At 40.0% G+C, this 26,765-nt stretch overlaps 1 protein-coding gene across 3 annotated transcripts in view; it reads right to left on the bottom strand.

Annotated features, from left to right (window-relative positions):
* ACSS3 (acyl-CoA synthetase short chain family member 3) overlaps positions 1–26,474 on the bottom strand; it is a 69,770-nt gene extending 43,296 nt beyond the window's left edge. The window contains exons 1-9 of one of the 3 annotated variants that reach the window (XM_073000317.2): positions 26,418–26,474; positions 24,035–24,179; positions 18,037–18,225; positions 13,676–13,810; positions 13,216–13,356; positions 12,245–12,325; positions 12,065–12,160; positions 8,183–8,334; positions 5,560–5,663 (exon numbers count right to left, since the gene is read on the bottom strand). In XM_073000317.2, the coding sequence (XP_072856418.2) occupies positions 5,560–5,663; positions 8,183–8,334; positions 12,065–12,160; positions 12,245–12,325; positions 13,216–13,356; positions 13,676–13,810; positions 18,037–18,204 (877 nt within the window). In that variant the 5' untranslated portion in view covers positions 18,205–18,225; positions 24,035–24,179; positions 26,418–26,474. Of the gene's footprint in view, positions 1–5,559; positions 5,664–8,182; positions 8,335–12,064; positions 12,161–12,244; positions 12,326–13,215; positions 13,357–13,675; positions 13,811–18,036; positions 18,226–24,034; positions 24,180–25,878; positions 26,296–26,417 lie in introns of those variants that run through there. The other 2 variants (XM_073000316.2, XM_078376973.1) reach the window with 2 other exon arrangements.
* Between the last annotated feature and the right edge of the window lie 291 nt (positions 26,475–26,765).

Below are 26,765 nucleotides of genomic sequence, written 5' to 3'. Positions count from 1 at the left end.
AATTTATAGATTCCTGCTTGACTTAGAAGAAGAAGAGAGTGAAAAAGAAGGACTGAAGTCAGTGTAGGAACAAGATTTAGGAAAAAGAATAAATGATGAAGAATGGAGGATGATGTGGGTAAATATTTGGGTAAATTTTGGGGTAAATTCTTCTCATGAATCCTGTAAGATCCTGCCTCGTGGTTGAGATACTAGAGTATCATGGCACAGTGGTTAAACTGCAGTATTGTAGTCAAAACACTGCTCACAAGCTGCATTTGATCTCAACAGATTCAGGTAGCTAGCTCTAGGCTGATGCAGTCTTCCATCCTTCCCTGGTCAGTAAATAGAGTACCCAGCTTGATGGAGTGGGGCAATGTGTAGCCCGCATAATGAAATTGTAAGCCACCCAGAGAGTGCTTTAAGCACTATGGAGTGGTATATAAGCAACAGACTTTTGCTTTTTAGAACAAACACTCCCGTAGATTCAGAAGCAGTGCACAAGTGAGTGAAAAAGATGAGCTTTTCTGCTTTCACACAAAGAAGTAAAACCCACCTCAAAAAAACAACAACAAAAAAAAGCCTGCTAAGAGTTGAAATATGAATAGCATAGTTACAACTGTTGGCAGAATACCTTGTGCACCGCAGCTAATTCTGCTACATGCACAATCTGTCAGATATGAGAATAGCCAACAGCAGGGAAAAGCAGTCTAACTGAAAAGCAATAATTTTGTCAGCAAAGAAAATAATATATTACCAAAATGTATAAATATAAAGCTACATAGGCTTTAGAAATCTCATGGAATGTTCACAAGCCAATGATGAAAAGATCTTGAAAAACTGAAGTCCCTTGAGGTTAAATGCATAAAAATACATTAAAATGTTGTGCTGGTTTGTTATTATACTTATACTATTTGATTATATTGTTTCATTTCTTTTCAGGAAACACCCTAGCGTGTTAAGAATACTCAAATATTAAGAAAACTTCTATTTTCTTTTCAAGTTATTAGCACACAATATATATCATTCCTAGTGTACTTCCAGATGTTTCCACTGATACTTTGCTATGGCTTCTGTCAATATCTGTGGAAGACCCAATGACACAAAAATAGTTCTACTTTCAGATTCATGAATTCTGATATTGTTTCATAGTAAATACTGTAAATTTAAGGGGTAGTTTTAGTGAACTCATCATTACCCAAAATGGCCGCCGGGACACCCAAAATGGCCACCAGAACATGGGGAAACATAAGAGAATGGTGAGTTTTGGGTCCATTTGGAACGCATTAAACTTCGTTCCAATGGGTTTTCCCGTTCTGCTTAACGATGTTTCCCCATAGTGAAGGTTAATCCGGAACGGATTAACCTCGCTATGCGGGGCACCACTGTACAGCAATTCCCTTTGCCTGCCCAGCCCGGAATAAGAGTTGAGACACAGGTGTTGGATAAAACTAGAGCCACAACTTTATTAAACTATTTAAACATTGATTTCCCCTTACCGCAAGGGGGGCTACTGTAGTGCGAAAATCATCCTCTGAGTCCGGTGTACCATTTACCACCGGATCAGGCCACCAACGGGCGAGTTCCTATTACTGAAGCACACCGACCTCTGTCTAGCATGTCTTCAGCCACTCCACTGCAGGAATCCCTCCACTGTTTCAGTCACCAAGCCTTGTGACCCCAGGTGCACTGCTGCCCGGGAGATTCCTTTAGTTCCCATTCTCCTTCATATAACTCCTTGTTCAACCAATCAGGGAGATGGGATGACTGATACCCTCCTCAGGTGTCCCAATGGAACTCACCAAAACTCTTTTATTTTTTGCACTACCAACCCTTGCAACCTAATTAGTGTGTCCTCCTAATATTACCTAATAACCAGGAAGTAAGAATTGTATGGGTGAAAACACACGTGTTTCCTATCACATGTCAATTGTGGAGACAAGTCAAAAAATCCCATCTGGCCCGCAAGCGACCAGCTACTCTCATTCTTACTTACAAGGGTGAGTGGGTGGTCCATGATGTCCTGCCGCCAAAAGAGGTTGTGCAGTGGGGAGGGGAGAGCCAGCTTAATAAATGCTCCTAGCTCAACCCCTCCCCTTCAGCCTCTATGTAGACTGCCTGAGCTCATCTGGGTGGGCAGGCACAGTGCAACTGCGGCAGTAGCTTTGCGCCATGCGGAGCGGATCTTCTATGTACAGTGGGGTCTTGACTTGAGAACTTAATTCGTATTGGAAGGCGGTTCTCAAGTCAAAAAGTTCTCAGGTCAAATCTGCATTTCCCGTAGGAATGCATTGAAAATCATTTGATCCGTATCTGCTCTTTTCCGTCCATAGAAACTAATGGGAAGCTGCTATTCTGCCTTCGACCACTAGAGAGGGATATTTTGTTTCTTTTTTTCTTAGGTCAAGAAAGGTTCAGGGAAGGCAGGGAAAGTACAGTTCAGGCAGTACCAGGCAGTCTGAAGACTGTCTCCAATCCACTCTCTAAATGCTGGGAGGAGTGAGGAAGCAGACAGGCACCCTTTTCACTGGCCAACAGTTAACTGAAAGTTCAAATTTTGCAGTTTCCCTGCCTCCCACGTGGTTTTTTTCAGTTCTTAACTCAAATCTAAGTATGTAAGTCAAGTCAATATTTTCCTATGAGAGTGGTTCTTAAGTCAAAATGTTCTTAACTCAAGCCGTTCTTAAGTCAAGACCCCACTGTACTTGTGTTGTGAAAAATACTCATGTTACATGTCATGTTTTAAGGCAATTTCCAGTAGAAAAAGCTAAACTATCTCCACATTACATAATCTATGATGCAGCTTTGTGAACTGATTTAAACCAGGTTTCCACAACTGTGACCCTCTTTATGCCTGAAAAAGGAACTTCCCATCAGCCTCAGTCAACATCACTCACGGTGAAAGGGCCCTGGGAGTGATGTTGGCCCAAAAACTAGCGGAGAACCACAGCTGCCCACTCGTGAGTTAAACTGTCTTGGCATTTTCCAACAAGGGCCCATGTGTGCACAGTCTTGTTAAGCTCCATAAAAGCCAGCTGAGCACTTGGAAGTACATGAATCTAGCACAAACGGTCAGAAGCAAATGAAACAGTAATAGGGGGAAGGAAATATTCCAGGAACACACACTCAGCCTCTTCTCCTTCATGGTGCAAAACAATGGAGCATCAATTACCTGGAGTAGGTGAACTTCATGGTTCAGAAGAACACTACAAAATCCACAAGATTCACAGAACTCCAGACACTGTGGTGACGCATTTACTAATTAAGTTAAGCAAACTTAATTCAGAGGAAAAATGAACAACAAAGTATTTGGCTCTCCTTCCTACCCTGACATGAGGGAAACCTTCTGGTATAAATTAGAGCAGTTGCTGCTTAATTCTGAAAGCTTTGATTGTATTAATTTCTAAAGTATATGATCTACATTTCTGCCTCAAACAGATCCCCTCTTAGCAATGTCAAGCTCCAGCAACACACTACACAGGATGAAGGAAGAGATTACCAGCTAGAGAAACCAAGATTGCCAAACTTCTTCGGCTTCCCTTTTTTTTCAGGCAGGCATTTTTAAGCAAAAAAAGAAGCACCTTGGACATTGTTCCCAATTATACCCCTCTTTCCACCTAACATGGATCAGGCATTATGTAATAAAGATGCACACAAAAACCCACACAATCATGAAATGTACTTCCCGGTCTTATCTGAATCATAAGCACCTTATTTGCTTTCACTGTCGCAGTGCTTATAAATGATGCATAATAGACTCTAGAGATACAAACTGATGTTACAAAATGTAATTGTATCTCTCAGTGGTAAACCCTTTACCGTTTAATCATTTCCAAAAAAATATCCTTTGTGCTTTAGTCAGAGTAATTCTATAAAGATGGAAGACTCTGATTAGATTGTTACTATTTTAGTATCAAGTTTGCTTTTAAAAAAAATACCTAGAGCAGGGATTACTGTTTTATAAACTGTTCCTTGCTCCTTCTCTAGCAAAAGCTCCATGATGGCCGCCTTAAATCTTGCAAAGGATTATTCTTTCTATAAAAGAGATTCACAGAGCTTAACTCTCAGTTCTCTATTCTCAAATCATCAGCAAAACCATCTACTTTACCCTAATGAGGACTCTAGTCTCTGAACTAGAAAAAAATCTGTTGCTAGGCAACACAATGACATCAGCAACCTGTAACATTTTCACAGAAATATATGAAACTAGCAGCTGTCGCAGCTTCTCTCACTTATGCTAACAACAGTTTAAAAGCTCCCGTCATCTCATTCTTCTACTACCTAAAGCAACTTAGATATCAGAATCACATCTGAACCGTTTTGCTATTCCTTTCCCCCGAGTCAGTGTAATAAACGGCAGTTATACAAGGAGAGAGAGAGAGAGATGAGAAAACTATTGAGCTTAAATTGTAGAAACAGGTGATACTTAGCTCACACAAACACAATCTTTAAAATGTAAGATAGTATGGATATAGTAAATCTGATTTCAAAATTGTAAGACATGAGTGTGATATCATCTTCAGGGGATAAAGGTGGCTGCTACCCGTGAAGCTTTAGAAACCTAAGTACATGTTCACTTTGAACAACTAGCTCAGGGCAGAATTCTATCGCTAGGAAAGTTAAAAACAGAAAATCTGTGTGGGGGTGGGGGGGGTTCAAAGCACATTCACTGTGTTGCCTCCCTTCTGTTTACCACTTAGCCCATCCTGCTAAAATTCTCTGCAGAAAGAAAAATACACACATAAAGTGAGGAACACATGAAAATGCATTAGACCAGAGATTAGAAAAGTTGAAACAGCGTACTTTACTACAGCTCCCAGAATATTTCAACCAGTATTGCCAGTTCTGAGAGGTGTAACTGGAAAAACTTTAAGCACCTCTGAATCCACCTGGGTCTCATCTCCATTCACTGACAGCAACTCTCCAGGGTTTTAGGCAGTGGTCTTGCCCAGCCATACCCCAACATACAAGGGACAGAATGTGGGGCTGATAACCTCCAATGCATGTTCCTGCGGCTGAGCTATAGCCCATCTATGAAGTGAATGAAATAATGAACTATTTGATGTAATGGCAAAGTATGTCCAAGAAGTATAAACCAGATAATGGGAGCATACTTGAGCCAACTGCAAGCAAAATTATCAATACAACTACATATTTGTCTTGCACTTTTAATTACATATTTGGAGCTTCCCACAGGACTATTCCTGCACCTTCTCATTTTGCCATTCATTGTGTTTCCTACACAGAGGAGATACACTCATTTCTATAACATGTGATGTATCAGTCTTTTGTTCTCCAGTAGAATATTAGCTGGGTAATTCCAAACACCTAAATAAACAAAACAGCCCAATTCTGTGAGAATAGAATGTACAAGTTTAAGAAAGGAAGCAAAAAACAAACACAAACAAACAAACAAAAGCAGTAAGATAATGAGTTAAAACCATAACCATGTCATCTTTTTCCAAGCAAGAAACACATTTCAACTATCCACTTGTGTATAGAGAAATTATGTATGGAGAACTCCTGTACATTAGGTGGCTTGAAGTACAAACTTCAATCAGGAAATTGCACAGAACTTACCAGTTTGCCACCAATGATCCAACACTGGTACCTTGAAGATTTTTTTGCACCATTCCAATGTATCCACATCACACCTTTCACCAGCGACAAACAGTGTTCGGAACCTACATTAAATAGGATTATTTTCAGCATTAATTCCCAACAAAGGGAACTACACAAAAATTGTCACTGTTGTATGCTTGCTCATAAACACTACGGAGTTTATTCTATATTCCCCAGAAAGGTTCTTGCATCCTTTGCCCATTGTTGAGAAACAACCACTCCCTGTGGCTGAAATCTAGCAGTAAGCTGCAACTAGAGTAGTGCCACTGAATCAATGGAAGAGGAGATGACTCACCAAATTCCCATAGTTGCAACTTAGTGCTGGATTTCAGCCACTGTTTATTAAGAGAATTGTGGTGAGAGAACTTTAGCTGCACTGTTCCTTAATTTCTAAGGAGACATGACGAATCTGTCACCCTTCAGATGTTGGTAGACTGGAATTCTAATTAATCCTAGCCTAAATATCTAGCTAATGGGATGGTTGATGGGAGCAGCAGTCCAACAGCATCTTGAGGCTCATATATTTCCCATGCATCTTATAAAGTTTATTCTAGATGAGTAGCCCTGTTATTCTGTTGGGAAAAAGGAACAAATAGTCCTTATTTGTTGTATATTTTCCTGCAATTTCTGATTGAAACAGTACACTGTTTTCACTAAAGGTTGAACATCCTTGATGACTAATAGATATACAAGCATAAGCCATTGTGAACTAGAATATACTCCTTCTAGTCTGTAAATGCAACAAGGGATGTTACACTTGCCCCTTGGAAAGACTAACACATCCCTGTGCTGCCATTCCTGGAAGAGATGAGAGGAATCTATTACCAAGTGGGTACTCTCTGTCAGAGCAGCAGTGAGATACAATTTTCAGTTAAAACACAAGATCTCCTAAGGCAGTTGTTCACTTCTACCTGCTCAGGGGGGAGACAAGAGCAGACATGCTGGATGCTTGCTTTAAAAAGCCACATCAAATCCTGGGAGTTCAATAATCAGAACTGGGCCAGCAACAGATAAAAGTGTGGAAAATGTGTGAGGGAGTGCTTTGTAAATGGCAGAGGGCAGTTGCAAGCCATAAAGAGAACTGAGTTAATGGGCAAACCAGATGACACGTAGGAAAATCTGTCACATAAAGTGGCTGAAGAAAACAGACAAGGCCAGAAGTTAGGTCTGCAACTTAAGAGTCATCAATGAATTAGTTAGGGGAGCACCCATGAAATATATGCTTGTCTTGCAGACTAGAACATACCAGGTTTAATGTGATTAACGGTGTGCCCATATGCTGCTATTCTAGCTTTTGTGGATTGCACAGCCTGCTAAGTTTAGTTTAATTCAAGTGGAAGAAAAGCACACTGCTCCTGCCCACTTTCACCACCTACAGAAGCCAATTGCTCTCCTTTACTATGGCATTTTACCAGCACATCCTTGTCTGTGTCAAACAGAACGATTCCATCTGTCTTTTGGAAGCTATACAAAATTCTTCTTATTTTTCCTATTTCAACAACCAGAGATGTTGCAAAATCTTTAATATAAACTACAAAACAGTTAAATCAGTTGTAACAGATCCAAAGTCCTCATTTAATTCATTCAAATTACATTTTATTTGATGACATGGGATCTTTGCTGTGCTAACAGTACTGTAAAACATATAGTCATAACCGAAAAAAGTCACTAGAACATCATGTTACACGTTATCTGATAGATTTCTGGTCCATGTATTACAGTTCAACCTCCTATTTCATTATCACCTAAAAGCACAAGTGCAAGAATAGCTATTCTACGGGGCAATCCTGTGCTTACTTAATCTAAAGTAAACCACACTGAGTTCAGCAGGACTGACTCCCAAGCAAATATGTATACAGGATTACAGCTTTATTCTTTAAAAGAAACCAAGCTGTGGCAGTAGTTGTCATTGTGGTTGTGACTGTTGCTGTTGCTCTGCTAACAACTCAACTACTTTTGCAAATTATGAATCAAGAATTCTTCACCTAGAAATGGTAATAGCATGGGCTATGCTTCCTTGAAGATGGACTGCTGGCCAGTGATGGGTTGCACCTCACAAGTACTAGGAACAATGTGTTTGACCACAGCATGACTCTAACTTTCAGGGCTCCACCTCTCTTGTGTGACTTTGCCCCTGTGTGCGCATGTGTCTCCACCCCCACCCCCCCATGGGCAGGGTTCCATCAGAACTGAACACAATCACTGCATGGAGGAGGAACACAGCTGTGCACAGGGAGGCATAGGCACACACACGTGCAGACAAACAGCTTAGAGGGAACCTTGCTCTTCACCCATGTGTGAAAGAGACTCCAGTAGTACAGTGGGAAGCATGATCATTCTATGATGCCTCCAAATATCCAATGGTGCTTATGAAGAAAGGAGAGAATAAATGGGCCTGACGCAGTTGGCAAAATGATGAAGTATCTATTACACTGACCTAGTCAAGCAATAATATGCACGTCTTATGCAGTATTATTGGTCACAGTATTTGCATAATTGGCTGAACATAAGGCACTACAGATATTTCAGACTTACTTCTAACAGCAAATTTTAAATAGATTCTGGGGTAACCTCAACTCACCTTGTCAGACTGTACTGTTTCCCCAAGGCTGCCTCAGGGTCCTGTTGACGGATTGCTCTAATTGCAGTTGGTGCGGTAAATAAGGCAACCACCCCATGCTCCGCTAGCACACGGAAATAAGCACCAGCATCTGGAGTTCCCACGGGTTTCCCCTATGAAGACATTTGTTTTAAAACTGTAATTAGTTAAAAACTGTTTCATAACTCTTTCATAGTTCAAGCCCTGAATGCAGTAACAGTATCAACTCAGCACAATGATCAAGCAAAGGGCAAAATGTGTTCTTACAAATGTGAAGTAATTATCTGTTGTATTGTTAATGCCCTGATCTTATCTTACAGAGCACTTGAAATACAGATATAATGTGAGACTAAGAATTTACATTCTTTTTGTCAGCACCACTTTTTAATATGTGATCCGTTATACCTAAGCAGTTTCACAGTCTGCAGTGACCCCCAGATTTTATCCCTCACAAAAGTCCTATAAGGTAGGAGAGGTTGAGAGACAAATGACTGGCTCAAAGACACCCAGCAATTCACCACTGGGTCAGGGTTCGAATCCAAATCTCTGAAGTGCTAGCTAAAAAATTCTAACTAAGGAAAAATCTGCTGCATAGAAATCAGCTATCAACCTGATTGAAATTATCCAAATCAATGTTAGCCCTGATACCGAGAGTAATGTCAAGTAAACATAGGCTCCCAGACAGGATTTCAATTCTTCTTTCTATGCTTACTCCACAATGGAATGCTGCAAATCAACCCTCTCCCAAATAAGTGGCTGTATAAATAGTTTTGAGGGGAATCTGTTCCGCTTCTCAAATGCAAACACCACAGAGCTATCAGTTACTTAGCATATCTTGCTCCAAAGAATCCATTCTTCAAAGCAGGCAAGCCGGCTTTCCTGCTGTTCTGGTGTGTGAGAATATCCCCCACCCCCTGCAAAATATCATTATGTTCCTTCTAAAATACAGCAAGACAACAAGCAATTAATAGAAGAGCAAAAGGTCTGGCCACTGGGTTTTGCTGTCATAAAATATCTGCTCCTTAACAAGCTATAATTTCCTCCATCTCACAGTGCCATAAGGAGACAGAAAAGTAAGACTGCCCAGATGCAACTAGAAAAACACAGTTCCTTGCTGTAACTGTTGTTCTTTGGAACAATCATCCTAGTTCTGCAGGATTAGCAGTATTGTTTTCCCTTTGTCAGGTCCACATAGGGGTTGAAGATCCTGCTCATGCAGCCACTGCTCTGACCACAAACTTCTAGGGTATTTAACAGATAACTAGAAATATAAAGGCCACAATGTGTTTCGTTACATGCAAACAGCTATATTTTCTTCATATATAGTTCTGTATTTCTGTATATGGGAGCTTGGAAATTTGTTCAATAGCCATGCTATAGGAAGAGACAACCACACAAAGAGACCCTACAGGCCAGCATTCTCAAAGCTTATACTAAAACTGGCTTAGAAATCAAGAGCAGCCTTCTTAACAAAAAATAAGTTGGATATTTTCTACACAAATATTTGGTGTGAATTTGGGGATAGGAATAAATGGGCCCCCTTTGAGAACAGGTGAGAGTTCAGGTGCAGGGCTTTTCTTGGCAGCTTCCAGCAGCAAGTTTCGCCCTCTGATTTTCCCACTCCTTGAAAAAAATTAACTAAAAATGGCCAGACCATGCAATCATTCTCAAAATGGTTGCCAATCTGGAAAGGCAGCAGTTTGGCTCAGCAGTCATGCAACTATAAGGAGCAGCAAAGGATTCAAGCCTGCTACTTACTTTTTAGAACACATCCACAGATATGTTCACTGTAGAGAATTGGCACATACAAAACTCCAGGGGAAGGAAAGCCCTAGCTTTTGCCTAATTTGTCCAGCAAATAGTATAGATTGCCTATTTTTGGTGAGTAAATAGTATAGATAAGGAGTCCTGGGATTCCCCCTCCCAAAAGGTCCAGTCCTCATCCCCAAGCACCTGGGAAGGTGAGCTTCATGCATGGAAATTCTGCTCTTATCTTTGATATCAGAGCAAACAGCAACTTTTCTGCACCCTGCTTGTGTTCCCTACTGAGATGAAGGGCCTGTAATCAAATTCTGCTGCTTTCTTCAGTCTGAGACTGGAAATAGCACCTTCTTGCATGCTACATGGGGAATGCAAAGCAGTGAGGAACAGTCCTCATGAAAAATATGAGTGAGACATGAAAACAATACCTCCAGCCACAGTCCCACTCCCAAAAAGAGGAGAAATATCACAAATGCCTCTAGTCTCATATCAGAGAAAGCAGCAGGATTTCCACTTGCAAGCTTACTCCCCATTGAGACCAAGCACATTTGGGAGAGGGGGGATGAAAGCCTCTACTACCTCCAACTGAGATGGAAGATGGTGTAGCGAAAGAGGAAATGACAGGTGTGAAGGAATAAGGCTAGATGATCGCAGATAAGAGGTGGGGATTCCAGTGACATTCTCTTGCCCACCAACGTAGCCCCAGGGGCAATCCATCCCCATCAACCTACTTCCCCAGCCACACTTTTCTGTAACAAAGCATGGCATGTGTCTTCACTAGAGATGGGGATGACTCACCATTTTGGCAAGTCCATAGTGTACAGCATGTATGCCATTTCCTGGGCTCTACGGCCTCTTTCATTGTTTGAGCTTCCTAAGAAGTCTCCAGAGGATTTAATGCCATTACTTCTTCCCTTGGAGTTCTTCACTGCCACTGCCAGATTGAAACATCTTCTTGCTGTCTTTATTGTTTAAAAGAAGCATAGAGACAGAAGGGTCTTTATAACCACAAGACAAAAAACTCACCTATCAGGCAGCAGCATGGGAAAGTCCAAAGGGGAGAAGTCATGAGGTTAAGTTCCCTAAGGGAACTGTAAAGTACAGAATAGCACCTGAACTGCACAATAAAGGACATGAAAAAATATATCTCTTGAAGCCCTCATTAAAGCAGTACTGTAATACTGAAGCCCCATATCCTTGCACTCAGATAAATTTCTGAGAAAACTTCCACCCTTTCACATAATTGTTGAATGCAATTTGTTTTTAACTTTTCTCTACAATAACATTTAGCACAGTGTCAATACTTTGTGAAGAATGGGGTTCTTTCCACATAGAGGTCCTCCAGAGGTCCACTGAGTACAAGACTACCTCCCCAAAAGACGGTAAAGGAAAATAAAAATAAAAAAGAGGGGAGATATCTATTGCGAAATGTGAAATGGGTCTGATGACTGAATCCAACAGCAGAGAGCCCCGCCTTTGATAAACATTTAAACAGTGAGATTCACCAAGCAAGAGTAATGGTACTTCTAGCAAACCCATATTGTTAGCTGCTTTGCTCACATTGTAGAAAAGCAGGATACAAATATTTTAAGGTTAACTGTGGGCCTCTATCTGTTGCTTGATTGCACATTCTGTCATCATTTACCATTTTTATGCTGGCTAGGACTAACAAAGTTGAAGTCCAGCAACATCTAGAGTTGTGCAAGGTACCCACTGCTGTTTTAACTTTAAGGAAACACAAAATGGAAACCAATATCAGACACCACCACTTGATCCTGCTTTTTCTCACTAGCTAAACTTTAAACAAATCACAGTTCCTCAGACTCTAACAAACTGGAAAACTGAGGTTTGCTTAAACTCAGAGGCAGCAGCTCATGAAACATTATCCACACAGTGGGAAGCAACTTATATCAGGTCTGTGCCAAGCTATCATGAGGCTGCTCAGAATTTGTAGAAGTTACTCATGTTGACAACATCTCTTATAATTCTATACTGGCTTGCTGAAGAGTAAAAATAATTGTTATTTTTAAATTGTTGCGAGAGCTTATTTAGCTGACAAATACACGAATAAATAAACAAGCAACATTAAAAATAAGTAGTCACCTCATATAAAATGGTTGTATTCCCATGGAGGAGAGGACCATAACAAATATAGGAATGGCCAACCACCCAGCCTAAATCTGATGCTGCCCACCAGACCTGGAAACAAAAAACCAAAAAGGTATTAATATGTTTTTCCCCCTATAATTGCAAACTAGAATATAAACAAACAAAATAAATTACCTCCTTAGATTGAAGGCCATATATAGCTGACATGGTCCAGTTTAGCATAACTGCATAGCCACCTGTTGGTCTAACAACACCCTATGTGAGAAATAACTTCAAATTAACATCATTTGTAAATAAATATATACTGGAATTTTCACCCATTAGGAAAATTATTATTTCCAAAATTTAACTTTCAGAAGCAATTAACATATCTTGTACCAACTCTTAAGGAGCCATAAAAACACAGCTTCACTTCTGTGTACATTCTGGCATGAGGTAATTACATAGATAAGAGACAATGACCAATCAAAAAAATAAATATGAATGAAACATTATTGCTATTTTCATTATTTATGGGGGAAATCAGAAACTTGAAAATAAAGAATTTGTTGCAAATCTTATAGACACCACAAGATCTGAGATCACTAGGAACTGGAAAAACGCTCACGATCTCTCATTATAAGCATAGGAAGAGAAGGGCAAGGGATCAAAGCGATCCCTCCAGCCCCTCTGCTTTTGCAAAGGCAGCAGAGCTGTGGGATCGCTTAGATCAGGCTATGCTCCTCTTCCTATCCCTGCTGGGGCACAGGAAGAGGAGCAAAGGGGGACCCAAGCAATCCCCCACCCCTGCTGTCTTTGCAAAGGCAGTGGGGCTGGGAGATTGCTTTGATCCCACTTTGCTCTCTTTCATCCTCTTCCTATGCCCCTGCAAGCACAGAAGACTTGGAACCTTCCGTGTCTACTGTGTGCACTAGGAACAGTTCCACGGAGACAAGAAAGAAAATCCAAATCAGATATTCACTGACAAGGTATTTCAAATATTAAAAGTAACACTGAGTAATGAAATAATACTAAAATAATCTTCAGTAACAATCTTTATGATCAGAAAGCTGTGAAAACATTTTCAGCCTCTTAATAAAATATTCCTTCACATGGACTAGAACATAATTTGGTCAGAGATACTCATACTAAAAGACAGAGCCAACCTTGGGTGTGCCAGTTGTCCCTGATGTGTAAAGAATATAAAGTGGATGATCTGAAAGGACAGGGACACAGTCACAAGGCTTTGCTTTCGCCATTTCTTCATCCCAATCCAGGTCACGTCCTGGTTTAAGCAGGGCAGGATCCTGCATACCGAGAGACAGAGAACAGCAACATTTGAATTGCATTTAGCAAAAAGAAAAAAGAAAAACTCAACAATTAATCAGGCCTTTCTTACAGAGACATCAAATATACTATTCCCTCAACCACAGGAATGTCATCAGTTATGTTGAAATATACAGAACTTTATGCTTTAAAAAAAAAACAAGAAGAATTTCACCACAGGGATAGGGCAATGGCATTTATGTTGCATGAAATATTCCACTGAAAACATCCATGGAACAATTATAAATGGAAAGATAATGGTACAAAAATGTCTCCCAGATTATTTGCTGTTAACATTACCATATTTGGGCGACTATAAATCAGAATTTTCTCAGGTTGATGATTTATCATTTCCAGTGCTTTTTCAAGAAGTGGTACATATTCCACTTTTCTTCCAGGTTCTATTCCAAATGTTGATGTTACGATCAGTTTTGGCTAAAAGAAATTTTAAAAATTTGCAAATTAAAATGTTATTTTTGAAACATTCAACATAATAGATCTTTGACTGTTTCACAGATTACTTTGATACTAGGATCCTAAATGAACAATAATCATGTACATAAGCGCAAATGGGTCTGATCCCCAAATATTTCATATCCTCCATCCCACAAACCAAGAAAAAAGCAATTCATATGGAAAATGAGAAATATTTTTCTTCTGCCCAGGGGATTCCTTCCACTATCAACTTCATGCACTAGAGGTACTTTCAAGGTGTAAAGGAGAGAGGGGCCAAGGGGAATCAGAACCTGAGATGTGCAAGTGGCATGGGTAGCTGATCTCACAGAGAGGTGTTCTGATAGGTAGTGAGGTCCCAAACCATTCAGGGATGGTTTATATACATCAATATTAGTACCTTGAATCTCGCATGGAAGCAAATTGGCAGCCAATGCATGGAAGTCAGAACTGGATTATGAGAAATATGATCATATCTCAAAATCCCCAAGATTAGCCTGGCCACAGCACTTTGTATCTGCTGCAGCTTCTGTACAGCCCCAACTAGAGAGCACTGAAATTGTAAATCAATGAGATTACCAATGTGTGAACTAGTATTATCAGGGACTTCCTGTCCAGTTAGGGCTAGATGTGTGAGATCTGCCTAAAGTGAAAAAAATGCAGACCTGGCCACGAACGAGATCTGTTTCTCCATTGATAGAGCCTGGTCCAGAAACACACCCAAATTACAAACCTGATCCTTCAGGGGGAGTGTAACCCCATCTAGAGCAGGCTGAAGGCCCACCAGATGATGAGGGTCCCCTCCTAACAATCTCTCTATCTTGCTAGGATTCAACCTCAGCCTGTTCACCCTCATCCTGTTCATAACGGAGGACTGGCAGCACTCTAGGGCCTGCATAGCTTCCCCTGCTGAAGAGGAAAAAGAGAGATAGAGCTGTGTGTCATCAGCTGATAATGCACTCCAGATCTCCAGATAACCTCCCCCAAAGGTCTCATACAGATGTTAAGCAACATTGAGATGATTCTCCTCCACAGGACTCCACACTGTAGAGCAGGGGTTTTAAACTCAATTTACCTGGGGCCCGCTAGAGACAGAGTCTGGGTGAGGCTGGGCTGCATCAGATTTTCCCCCAAGCGGAACAAGAGCCCGAGGAAGCCGCCCAGGAGTTTCCTTAGCTGACAAACAGGTGGGCTGGCTGGCAGGCTGCAGTTCTGGATGGAGGGTGCAAGCTGGGAGAGAGCCGGCAAGCGAGGCAAGGCTTTTTTTTACTCTTGACAGCAGAGGATGTGTGGGCGCTTTGGGGGGCAGGCAAGGTGAGGGTCACAAACTATCATCTGGGGGGCCACAAATGGCCCCCGGGCCACATGTTTGAAACCCCTGCTGTAGAGGGTTGGAACAGCTTCCCCAAGCTGTATCATCCAGAGATGGCCCACAAGGAAGGACCAAAAGCCAGCATAACACTAGCCCCTCAATCCCCAATCTCACTAGCCAGTCCAGAATAATACCATGGTCAACAGTATCAAAGGCACTTGAGAGATCCAGAAGGGCCAACAGAGTTACAGTCCCTCCTCCTCCTGGTTGATCTCCCTTAACAGGTTTATGAGCCGGGAGACCAGAACTGTCTTCGCCCTATGGCATGGCCTGAATCTCAAAATGTTTTTTTAAAAATAAAGATTTACTCAAACAAAATGTCAGAAACTCTGTGGTATAAATATTTATGTGTAAGATAGTCTAGAGAACCAGGGAAGAATAATTTATATGCATACTGTAGAGATATACAGTGTTCAGATCAAATATGCTCTTCTGCACCTAGCAACCTTGCCATCTTCATGAAAGAACATACAGCAGAGCTGGTTGTCTTTGTTCAATGGAGATGGCAACAGTACAAACAAACTTGTTTTTCTTCCTTTTTCTCAGATGGCAGAAAGAATGATACAGGTGCTTAGATTACATAGGGAACAGCAATTTACAGCTCTCTCGATGGTATACTCCCAATATTGCTTGTATAAGACCAAGGCTTTTATATTTTGAAATTTCACAAATATGCCAGATACAAGTTTATATGCAAATAATGTAATGAATAAAATACTTTTATGTTACTAAAGCAGAAAACCAGGTTTAAATTTTATATTAAAATAAATGTAGTCTATATTTCAAATTATTCCAGAATTTCTGCTTCTGCCCCTACTTCAGATTTTCCCCCTGTAGCTTCAACATTCCCAGAAATGTTACATTTTTTGCAAAAGCAAAATACATATTTCTTTCCTAGTAAGAGAAGGGTGGTTTATATGATTCTTGGGTGACTTTTTTTAAAAAATAAAAAAGCACCTCCTTAAACTGAAGGGACTGGAGGAACACTTCAATTAAATGCTAATGGCATCTGTTTACATCTGGGATATACCCTCTAAATCTTGTTGGACTATAGCTCCACTCATCACTAGTAAAGATGGAAACTGCTGTCCAGCCACATGGGAATGGCAATATGGTGCCTATCCCTGCTTTGAAATGTGTAATGACCACAGTATTTTCAGTACCTAAACCAACCAAGATTTTGCTCATTTTATAAAATGCCACTTTGAGCTTTCCAAGCTGTAAAACATCTTCCATGGCACACTTCCCAAGGCAGCCATATTAAGATATGCCATCATTTAATGAGAACACATATAGCGTTAGAATGAATTCCAGGTCCCAGAAATATCTGTATTATCTTTTAAAAAATACACTGACAAATTCTGATAATTCCAAAGATCTTTCCATTTGAAGATCAAGAACTGTTACATTACAAGAGGATTATACAGGAAAGGGAACTTGCAAATTATAACTTATAAGGATTAATTAGCTACAACTAGTGAAATGTTATTGTCAAAATTATAGTGTCACCATCAGATGGCTGTTATAAAAGATTTTTTTACACTAAAACAAATTAAACAGCTCAAGAAATGCACTTCTTAATTGCTGTCACATAAAGCTAGCTATCAGACAAAGTAAGCTGCAGTTAGAGTAGGCTCATTTGAACAAATGGAACTTACAAAGGAGGTGACACACCAAGTACTCATTGATTTAATGGGCCTACTCCAGTGCAATTCAGTGCGCCAAGCAAGAAGAATTGGGCCATAGTTCAGTTCTGCATCTTTTATCACAGCCTGCCTTGTAATATCTTTTTGAATTCCCCTAACCGGCAAGACTAACAATTATCCGTGACAGGTTTATGAAGTATTCCCCACAAGCTAATTAAAATTCAAGGCAAACTATAGTACTAATATATTGCACACACTATTCTGAAGCAAAATGTGGAAATAATTATTTTCATTAGATAAGACCGGCTGTGTACTTGTCTTTTAAAAGAGCTTCTGACTATGGAATTTGAACAGAGAATCTTGAATTGAAAAAGAAAGATACTATAAAACTAGTGTGAAGAATCCAATGCAACGAAGTTTAACTTTATTCTGGAACTGATACTTGAGAGAATTATCTGTATCTAAAGGGAAGTTCATTTCCTCTCATTTCTATATTTACACCAATACTTCTTGAAGACAGTAATAGGAAAGCAATAATTAAGAATTTGAAGGCATTCTAATGCAAAAGCAGATTAACAGTGGTGCTTAAGGAGGTCTTCAACAAAAGAATGAAAAAGAATGTATAATTGATAATAACAAAAGGATACATACATGCATGTAAAAACAAGATGTATTGATTAAAGCCTTGCAACTAATTGCTACCTACAGCTATACAAAAATATGCAACAAATTTGAGAACACAAGCACCCAACATAAATAAACTCATCCCAAAGGCTACATAAATGTAAATACACCTAACAAAGCAGCACTAGGAGTCCAGTTTCAAACACTGGGCAGACTATCGCTATATACCGAGGAGACATGCATTCAACAACTAGAGAGATAGCCAGAACAGTTGAAGGCAGCATGTTCCTCAAATATATCTACAAAACCTGATAAATCTACAATACATGATTTTTCAAAAACATCAATTAGCTTGCCTCGTTGCCCAGTTACATTAGTCCATTTCCTGCACATTGATAATGAGAGAGAGAAGAATTGAGTTACAAAAGCTTATCATTTTCAAAAAGGTTTCCATGCAGTTGATGGGATGGGACACAGTGCAGAATGGATGAACTGATGCGTCAGATACAAACCTTCACAACAAGATCACCTTTTCTTTCTCACTAAACATGAGCAGAACATGTTACCTTGGCATGATCAATGCGACTTGAGAGTTCCTTTGAAGCGAAACCACCAAAAATGAGGCTATGGATAGCTCCTATCCTTGAACACGCCAGCATGGTGTACATAGTCTGTGGAATCATGGGCATGTAGATGACAACACGGTCCCCTTTCTTCACGCCATGGCTTGCCATAACACCAGCTAACTTGGAGACCTGAATTGGTGAGAATTATTTGGCAGTCACTCACATAACATGAATCAATTATTGCTCTCTTTGTAAAAGGAACAAAGTGACAATTACTCTCAAAAGGCAACTTAATGAAAAACAGATTCACAAGAATTATTACATGTCTCCAATAAACGTAAGTATGTTAATTCCATGTGCTGAATCTATACTGAGTCATACAAAGAGCAGTCTCATTGAAATCAATGGATCTTAAGTTAGTTTCCACTATATTGACCTCCACTGGCTGCTGGGTCTTTGCACTGGGATTGCTGTGAATTTGACACAGAGTCTAACTTCTTACATGTTATTTCAACTTGTTGTAGGTAATATGCAGCTAACTGGAGTACCAAAGATTAACAAAAATGGGCCTCCATGAATAGGAACAGGAGTTTGTATTTTTTTTATTTCTACAAGAACAACCCACGACCAAAGATAAATCCTAATCAAAGAGTTATTAGTAAAGGATATTTTTAGAAACAGTAAAAATAAAATGAGTAAGTTTAACAAGGTACACTTGAAAATGTGATACATGTTTGATAATCATAATTGCATGCAATTAATTCTGACTTTTATTTTTATTTTTATTATTATTATTATTATTATTATTATTATTATTATTATTATTATTATTATTATTATTATTATTATTACTACTACTACTACTACTACTACTACTACTACTACTACTACTACTACAGAATTACATGCAATCTAGTTAATTCTGACTTATTATTATTCCTTCCCAGGCTTTTCTAGGCATACAGTACTCAGAAGTGGGATACCATTCCCTTCTTCCACCCTGGGACTCTGCCACTTGCCCAAGGCTACACAGGCTGACTCTTCTGGGACACATATTGAGGAATCCAAACTTCCAGCCTATGGTTCTGCTGCCAGAAGGCTAACTTACTGAACTATCCAGTCAAACTTATGTCTTACAGACCACCATAGTTTCACCAAGTAAGGAAAAAGATATATAATGTCATTTATGGACATGTGTGCACACACATGTACACCCACACTACAAGATCTACTTCAAGTAAGATTATATTATGAAATTTCAAAATATAACAGATCCGGTCTAGCCAAAATCACATGAGCTTCCCAGTTTACTTAGCTTCATGGCATTCTCTCCTATTTCCCATTACGTCTACTCAGAGAAATCTACTGGAGAAGGAAGTGTGACATTTCTAAAGTAAACTATATAGATTAGGTCTGAGTGAGGTTTAATATGCAAATAATTTGCTACAATATCTTGTGAAGGTATGCACTTTTTAATTTCCTTTTGAATGCCAAACTAAAGCATTAGAATTGTTCCAAGTTGTGTTTAGGTGATTTTTAAATTAAGGCCATGGTCACACCAGCAAAATGTCCCCCCTGTGGCAATGTGTTCCTGTCATGCTTTGTGGTCATGTGGTATTTATTCCAGGATGCATGCCCCAATGTGTCTCTGGGTTACCGAGTCATTTTCTTCCAATTCAATGACCACCTAGAGCTTCTTGTTGAGACTGTTTGACAGATGTTAACTGACGTATCAACACGAACACCATGGGGAATTTTATAAAAAATAAAAAACATTTTAAAAGGACATGCACAGATAGCCTTATCAACCTGTGAATGGCCATTATGGGCTGCCCTCTGACACCTCTTATCCTCTTTCAAACTGGTTTTAGGACAGAGCTGCTAGAAATCAGATTCTGACTCAATATCCCAGTTTGCTAGTCAGCAGAAAACCAAAGTTTTATATTTTGGATATTAAGAAATATGGTTTAGAATGAACCAGAATCTCTGTAACACAGCTAGTACATGAATACAGAAGGGAACGGGGGGGGGGGTTGAAGCCAAAAATATGTACTGGAAATGGAAACCTGAGGTTGTGGCAGCAATGCCAAAACTAAGTTCTGATATCAAAAGTATACAAATTAGGTCTAGAATTCAACAAGTTTTAGTCCTTGTGAGTATTCAAATACACTGACAAAGTAATGCTGATAACCTGCATCTGCCTGTGCAAAACTGTGCAACAATGAGAACTGCTTATATGCCAAAAAATAATATTTACTACAGGCACTGAACATCACATGACATCAACAATACCAAAATATGACATTCTGTTCTTTTCTCTCTCTCTCTCTCTCTCTCTCTCTCTCTCTCTCTCTCTCTCTCTCTCACACACACACACACACACACACACACACACACACACACACACACACACACACACACACACACACACACGTGTTTATATATACAGTCATGGCCAGAAATATTGGCACCCTTGCAATTCTGTCAGAAAATGCAACCCTTCTCTCAAAAAAATGTTGCAGTTGCAATTGTTTTGTTACTCACATGTTCATTTCTTTGGTTTGCATTGGAACAACACAAAAGAACAGAGAAGAAAAGTCAAATCTGATACAATCCCACACAGAAACCACACAGAAAATTGGTATTTTAAAATTACACCTGTCAAATACTGTTATTCAGCAAGATTTCTTGATTTCCTTGTAACAGTTCAGGGAATTTTCATCCCCTAGAGAAGCTGACATAATACCACACTCTGACAGCTAACCTTTACATCCTTTGTTGGTTGACAGTTCTTAAAGAGAATGTAATTAAAAGTGAAATGTTTCCCTATATTGCTTTTAAAAGTGTTGTAGTCTGCAGTTACATAACACCTTTTCCCTCAAAATCCTAGTCATGAAAAATACATAAACATATACACTCAGAATGCCGTAGATAGCTAAACTGAAAACATTTAATGAATGTCAGCAGAATTTTAGATTTGAATGTAACCTAAAATGCAGTTTTGTAAACTAATCAACGTTTATCACAAACAATTAAGACATATTCTCCCACCCTACTTATTATCATGTTAGGCAAAGATTTGCTATAACCAGTAAAGACGGAAGAAATTAGCTAACAATAAAGGATTTTAAGATTTTTGTGCTTAACTCTTTGTTGGAAATATGGCACCTGAAGCAGTACAGAACATAACTAATAGTTTGTAAATTACTAATAATGACCATTTTGTAGCAGCATTAAACTCTCTCACACCTATTCTCAAGTAGTTCACAAAGAAGTCAAAACAGACCTCTATCAAGCACTGACTGCCTTCATAAAAAATCAGATTTCAAGCACCATCAAAATGGCAATGGAATGGTAAACCAAAAAAATAATTTAAAAAACTTCCAGGAATCGAATTTTCCAGTGTTAGTATATGTCTGCAAAGAATGCTACATGCTGACAATCTTCATTTTTAAAAATATCCAGAGTGGAAGGTAGTGTGCTTTATGGCTCCACGCCCTCAGATATAACATTACGAAGCATATGCCTCCCTCCCAAAGGATGTGATACACAGTCTAAGAGCATGTACAGCACAACTAGCACTATTTGTAAATCTGGGAATGAATGCCAAAAAGAAATGTGCAACATATAACTGTATTGTTTACACTGACACAGTTCATTCACAGAACAATATTTAAGGAAACTTTATTATTAGTTTGTCTGTAGTGAGAAGAATCATAATTTGCTATTAGTCTGCTAACCAGAATCAGAAGCTGTAAACTGAAGAGTGTTTGCATACCATGGTTTTCTAGGTATGTGATCCACAATCATGCCAAATGATAGTTGTCAATTCAGGGGTCAGAAAATCCTTGTTGTTTTAGGCTGTAACAGGGTGTCATTGCTTTGTGCTGTCAAGTTCTTTTCAAATTACAGCAACCCAATGAACGAGTAACCACCAAAATATCCATCCATTAAAAGTCCTGCTCAGCTGTTGCAAACCCAAGCTTAGAGTCAATGCACATCATATTTGATCTTCTTTTCATTTGGCTTTCATTTTCTTCCTAGAAACTATCCTCCTGCAAACTTCTACACAGATTTTTGCAAACTATGCCCTGACACCATGTGTCATTCAAGTAACCATACTTGGTGCTAAGTTGACAGACTGTGGCTGAAATCCAGTATGGAGTCACAACTATGGTAGGCCCAGTGGATCAATCGAATTTAAAGAGGAGTTGACTCACCTAAGCTCCACTCGTTCAATGCATCTACTTTGGTTGGAACATACCACTGGATTTCAGCCAACAAAAAGCAACAATCAGCTTTAACCCATGTCTTACTTGTATGTGTCGAACCTTAAACTTACGTTTTTGGCCCTAAATTATACTTACTGCAAACCACATTTTGGCTCAACAACAAAACAAAACGACTGCCAAGTTATATTGCTTACTTAGAATTGTGTTGTCAAATCTAAACTGTATAGTAACAGCTTTAAGAAGAAGGGTGGATGCAATACGAGCTATGCTATTATGAATATATTACACTAGCCATTTGTGTCCTTCCCAGAGTCACAGCTACTGTCTATAATTCCAGCCTCTTTTTAAAAAACAAAATTGAGCTATCACATGAGAAAAATCAAATAAAGCTGCATAATGTTATTGAAAGGAAAGGGATGCATTTAACTGCCCAGGAACTGTAAGTCATATAACCAGATTTATCTTTAGAATTCAAGACCAGAACTTAAATAACTGTTTAGATGCATCCAAAGTCTTGTGCATTCTCATTGAAATATTTTAGTTTTTTTTCATCTGAAGATGATATCTCTCCATGCCAATGTCACATATTACTTTTGAAAATGCTTTTCCTTCAAAAGCACTCTGCATAATGTGGAAGCACCTCAGGTTTTCTGTACATTTATGTGTAAAGCCTTGAGTGCACAAATCTAGTTCTGTGAATCTCTTGATCCTGACCTAGAGCTAGAAGCCCATCTCCACTGAAACAGTCCCGGGCTGTAGAAAAGAAAGGGGATTCCATAAAGGTTGAACGATCTTCAATTTCCCATGAAACATAATCTCCTGATGATTATGGGATCTCTAGATCAAATTTCCTGTTTCAACAGGGATTGGACTCAGTGATCCATCAGGACCCTCTTAGCTCTATAGTTCTTTAATTTTGTAAACATTGTAATAGCCAAATTCTACTGGTGTTCGAGTAAGGATTGAATGATTTATTGCAGCTAATTGTTGCAAATTGACTAGGCGCTACAGTACATTTTCACAATCAACAATACTAAGCTATCAGAATTATGATATCAGGTACTGAGAAAAGCATAAAGAAGTGAGGCTCATTGCTAGGACAAGTTTAGCAGCAAAATACAGAAAGTGATCTAAACCAGATGCAACCTCAACTGTACAAATAAAACAATAAGCTAAAGATATATTGCTTCCTTTCGCTATGGTATGAGAGTATTTACTTCATGCATTCAAAGTGAACACATGCTGTTTTCTGTATTTTGCCATCACACATTGAAATCCAATGTACTGGAGAAAACAGTGTGCTAGCAGAATTCCATTGGACTTTCCAGTTGTAGAAGTCATAACACACACAGAAGCAAACCACACTGCACTCCTGGACAAGTCAACCCACATATTTGCATAATTCTCATAGAATTCATGTGAATATATTCACTGAAGCAAAAGGTCAAAAATATCACTGTAAAAATTGTGCAAGCAATAAAATAAAAATAATAATAGTTGGAATCCCTTTTTCTGCCCATTTCTAAATGAGGACTTCCTTTAGTGCAAAGTCCTATTCTCCAGATGTTGTTGGACTGTAGCTCACACTAGCAAATAAGGAGAAACATTGTGAGTTGTAGTCCAATAGCTTCTAGAGGAATGCATATTGTCCACTTCTGCTGTAGTGTTACTTTACTTGCACTAGTGGAATGACCCATTTGTGATTATAAAGATTTTGTTCAACTCCATTAACACATTTTGCTTGTAAAAAAAACCAGTGAACACACCTGTTCAAGAACTTCTTTGTAAGTTATAAACGCTTTACTATTAGTTACAGGACTATCATGGATGATAGCAATCTGATCCCCTTGTCCATTCTCAACATGACGATCTATAGCATTATAACATATATTCAGCTCTCCCCCAACAAACCTAGAAAAAAGGGAGTAAAGATAAAATTAGGTAATTTTCTTTTCTAGCACAGAAGTAAGAAGACAAAGATAAGTTTCTTCAGCAACCAAATGTTCTGCACCACCATCAAAAACCTTTAGAGACTTCACTACCACAAGTCAAGTATGATACAGAATTTACACAAAAATAAAACATTGATACTAGGATCTCCTCCCAGTTCTTAACATTTATAAGTATCTTAGGGCCAGTTCACACAACACGTTCTCCATACCCAAGAGTCAAATGTGCAGGCACAGGGACAAGCATAAAACATGAAATGGCCAACAGACATTAGATGTTGACCGTCAACCATTCCCACAACAGCAAGAGTACTCTGTCTCTGTGAATACAAAGAACAAAGATAATGATAATGAAGAAGGGCTTATGTTGTCTCAGTAAGAACAAATTTTCAGCAGAAGTGGAGTATTAGTTCAGGTTCAGCATTGACCACAACTGGTAAGGTCAACTCTTTGGGATAACCTAACTTTATTATTATTATCAGCTACAACATCTCTAGAAACTGAGATAGACGAGTGCATCTAAGAAGGCAGTTTTCAGGAATCTGATGTGCATGGAATGTGTGCCTCATTGGTACCACGGCTTACATCAGCGGTGAGCAACAGTGGTGTTCCAGATGTTTTTGGACTAGAGCTCTCTCACTGTTGGCTATGTGGCAAGCTGTGTTGCACTGATTCCCCAGTGCACTGGATGATTTGTTCATCCAATATCATAGTGATAAGACACACAACTGAAGTAATATACAGCAGAGATTTTATATGATACTGTATAATTCTTACAGAATTGTTTTCTCTCAATGCACCAAAGAAAAACCCCTGCAGATCATACTCCACCATCAGAAAGAAACAATGACTTTTAACCCAGGGATAGGCAAACTGCTCGCCTTGGCTATGGTGGCTAGGGCTTGTGAGTTAGAACCCAAAGTATGGAGGACAACCCTTTGTGCTAATAATTGTTTAAACTAAAACACTCAAAGCATAAAGGTCTCAAGTTGCTTCCGGGACACCTGCAATCCTTCCACTAAGTCCCATTCCAAACACTAAAACACTCCTTCCATTCCAATGGCACTGCACATAGGACTGTCTTGTACAACCATGAACATTTCTTGTTTAGCACCATGCTTAAAAAGGAAAAATATAGAAAATGGATCTATACACACCCTTAGCTATTCTAATGGCATTTTTTTTTTTTACTCCTGCAAACTCAGTTGGTTCAAATATTTTTTACTCTTATTTGAAAGGCAGAAAAAAAACTGTCAAAACTGTATGTGAAGCAAGATGTTCAAAAACATGCAAAGCCCCCATCTAACACATCAAACAGGGTGATGAACCCATGGCCTTGCAAGAATTGCTGGAGTCATCTCTCCCCACTGACCAGGCTGACAGAGACTAGAATCCAACAATATCTGGAGGGCCGCCGGTTTCCCAGCCCTGATACAGAATGTCTGATCTTAGTAAATCCAGGGTGATGGGAGATTCAGGACAAAAAGAGAGAGAAATCTCAAGGGGAAAGGAGACATATAGTTAAACTATGGTACTCTCAGCCACAAGATCAGGTGCAGAACTACGAGCGATGGCAAGTGGGACAATCTCTTCTTTATCACACTCTCGGTTGTGGCGTGTCCCACGCAGCAGCAGCAGCAGCAGCCTTTCCGGCCACTCACCACGAGGTGCTAAAGGGCCCTCTTCTCTCCATGGTTTTAGCCCAGGGCTTGTGCCAGGCGATGCCTCCAGCGGCTTCCGCCCAGAGTTTCTCCGGCTCTTCCACCGACGCCCTGAAAACCGCCTCATAGTCGCCCCCAAAAGCGGACGCTCGTGAAGAGAAAGGGCTCGCTAAGTGACAGAACCGGGGGCGCGGCGGACTCCACGCCCAGGCGCTGAGGCGGCGACGCGCCCCAGGGAGCGCCTTGCCCCGAGCCGAGCCGTGCCTCCCTCCCGCCGCCCAGCACCAGCGGGCTCGGCCGCTACAAGCAACTTGGCGCAGCAGGGCTCGCTCGCTCATGGCGCCGGCGACGCGCTTCTCTCCCTCGCTGGCCCCGGCCGGAGCAGCAGCAGCAGCAGCAGCAGCAGCAGTAAGAGGCGGCGGGAGGGACCCCGACGCGAAGCCTCCCCCTCGGGAGAACCCTAGCCCGCAAGTTTGGCAAAGTCACCGGAAAGAGCCGAACTGGATTCCTGAAACGTGAAGCCCTTGCTCGTAGATTACCGTTCTTTCGCAACTCACTGGTTTGCGCCGGAAGCTCCAGTCCGGGCTTTGCCCTTGGGCCCGGGGCCCTCCTCTTGTTTTTTAGACCAAGCAGCAGGCTGAGAGTTGCATAAACGCGGTGTCGGCCCCCTTTCCCGCCCGTTTCCGCCTTTGGTTCTGAGCCACGGTGGCTGAACTGCCTTGCCTTCGTGGAGTTGGGGGAGAGTATTAAAATAACGGCGCCTGCCAACTTTAGGGCTTTTTGTGTTTTGCGTTACTCCCCGCCTTCATTAACTTTGTTCTTTCCTTCTACGCACCAAGGCGTTCTGTTTCCTTTCAAGGCGCCTCTTAAAACTAATTTGTAGCAAA

This window comes from Pogona vitticeps, chromosome 5 (genome assembly GCF_051106095.1).
Source record: "Pogona vitticeps strain Pit_001003342236 chromosome 5, PviZW2.1, whole genome shotgun sequence".
Lineage (NCBI taxonomy): Eukaryota > Metazoa > Chordata > Lepidosauria > Squamata > Agamidae > Pogona > Pogona vitticeps.
Note: the sequence above shows the minus strand (reverse complement) of the source record. Positions and strands in the feature narration are given on the sequence as shown.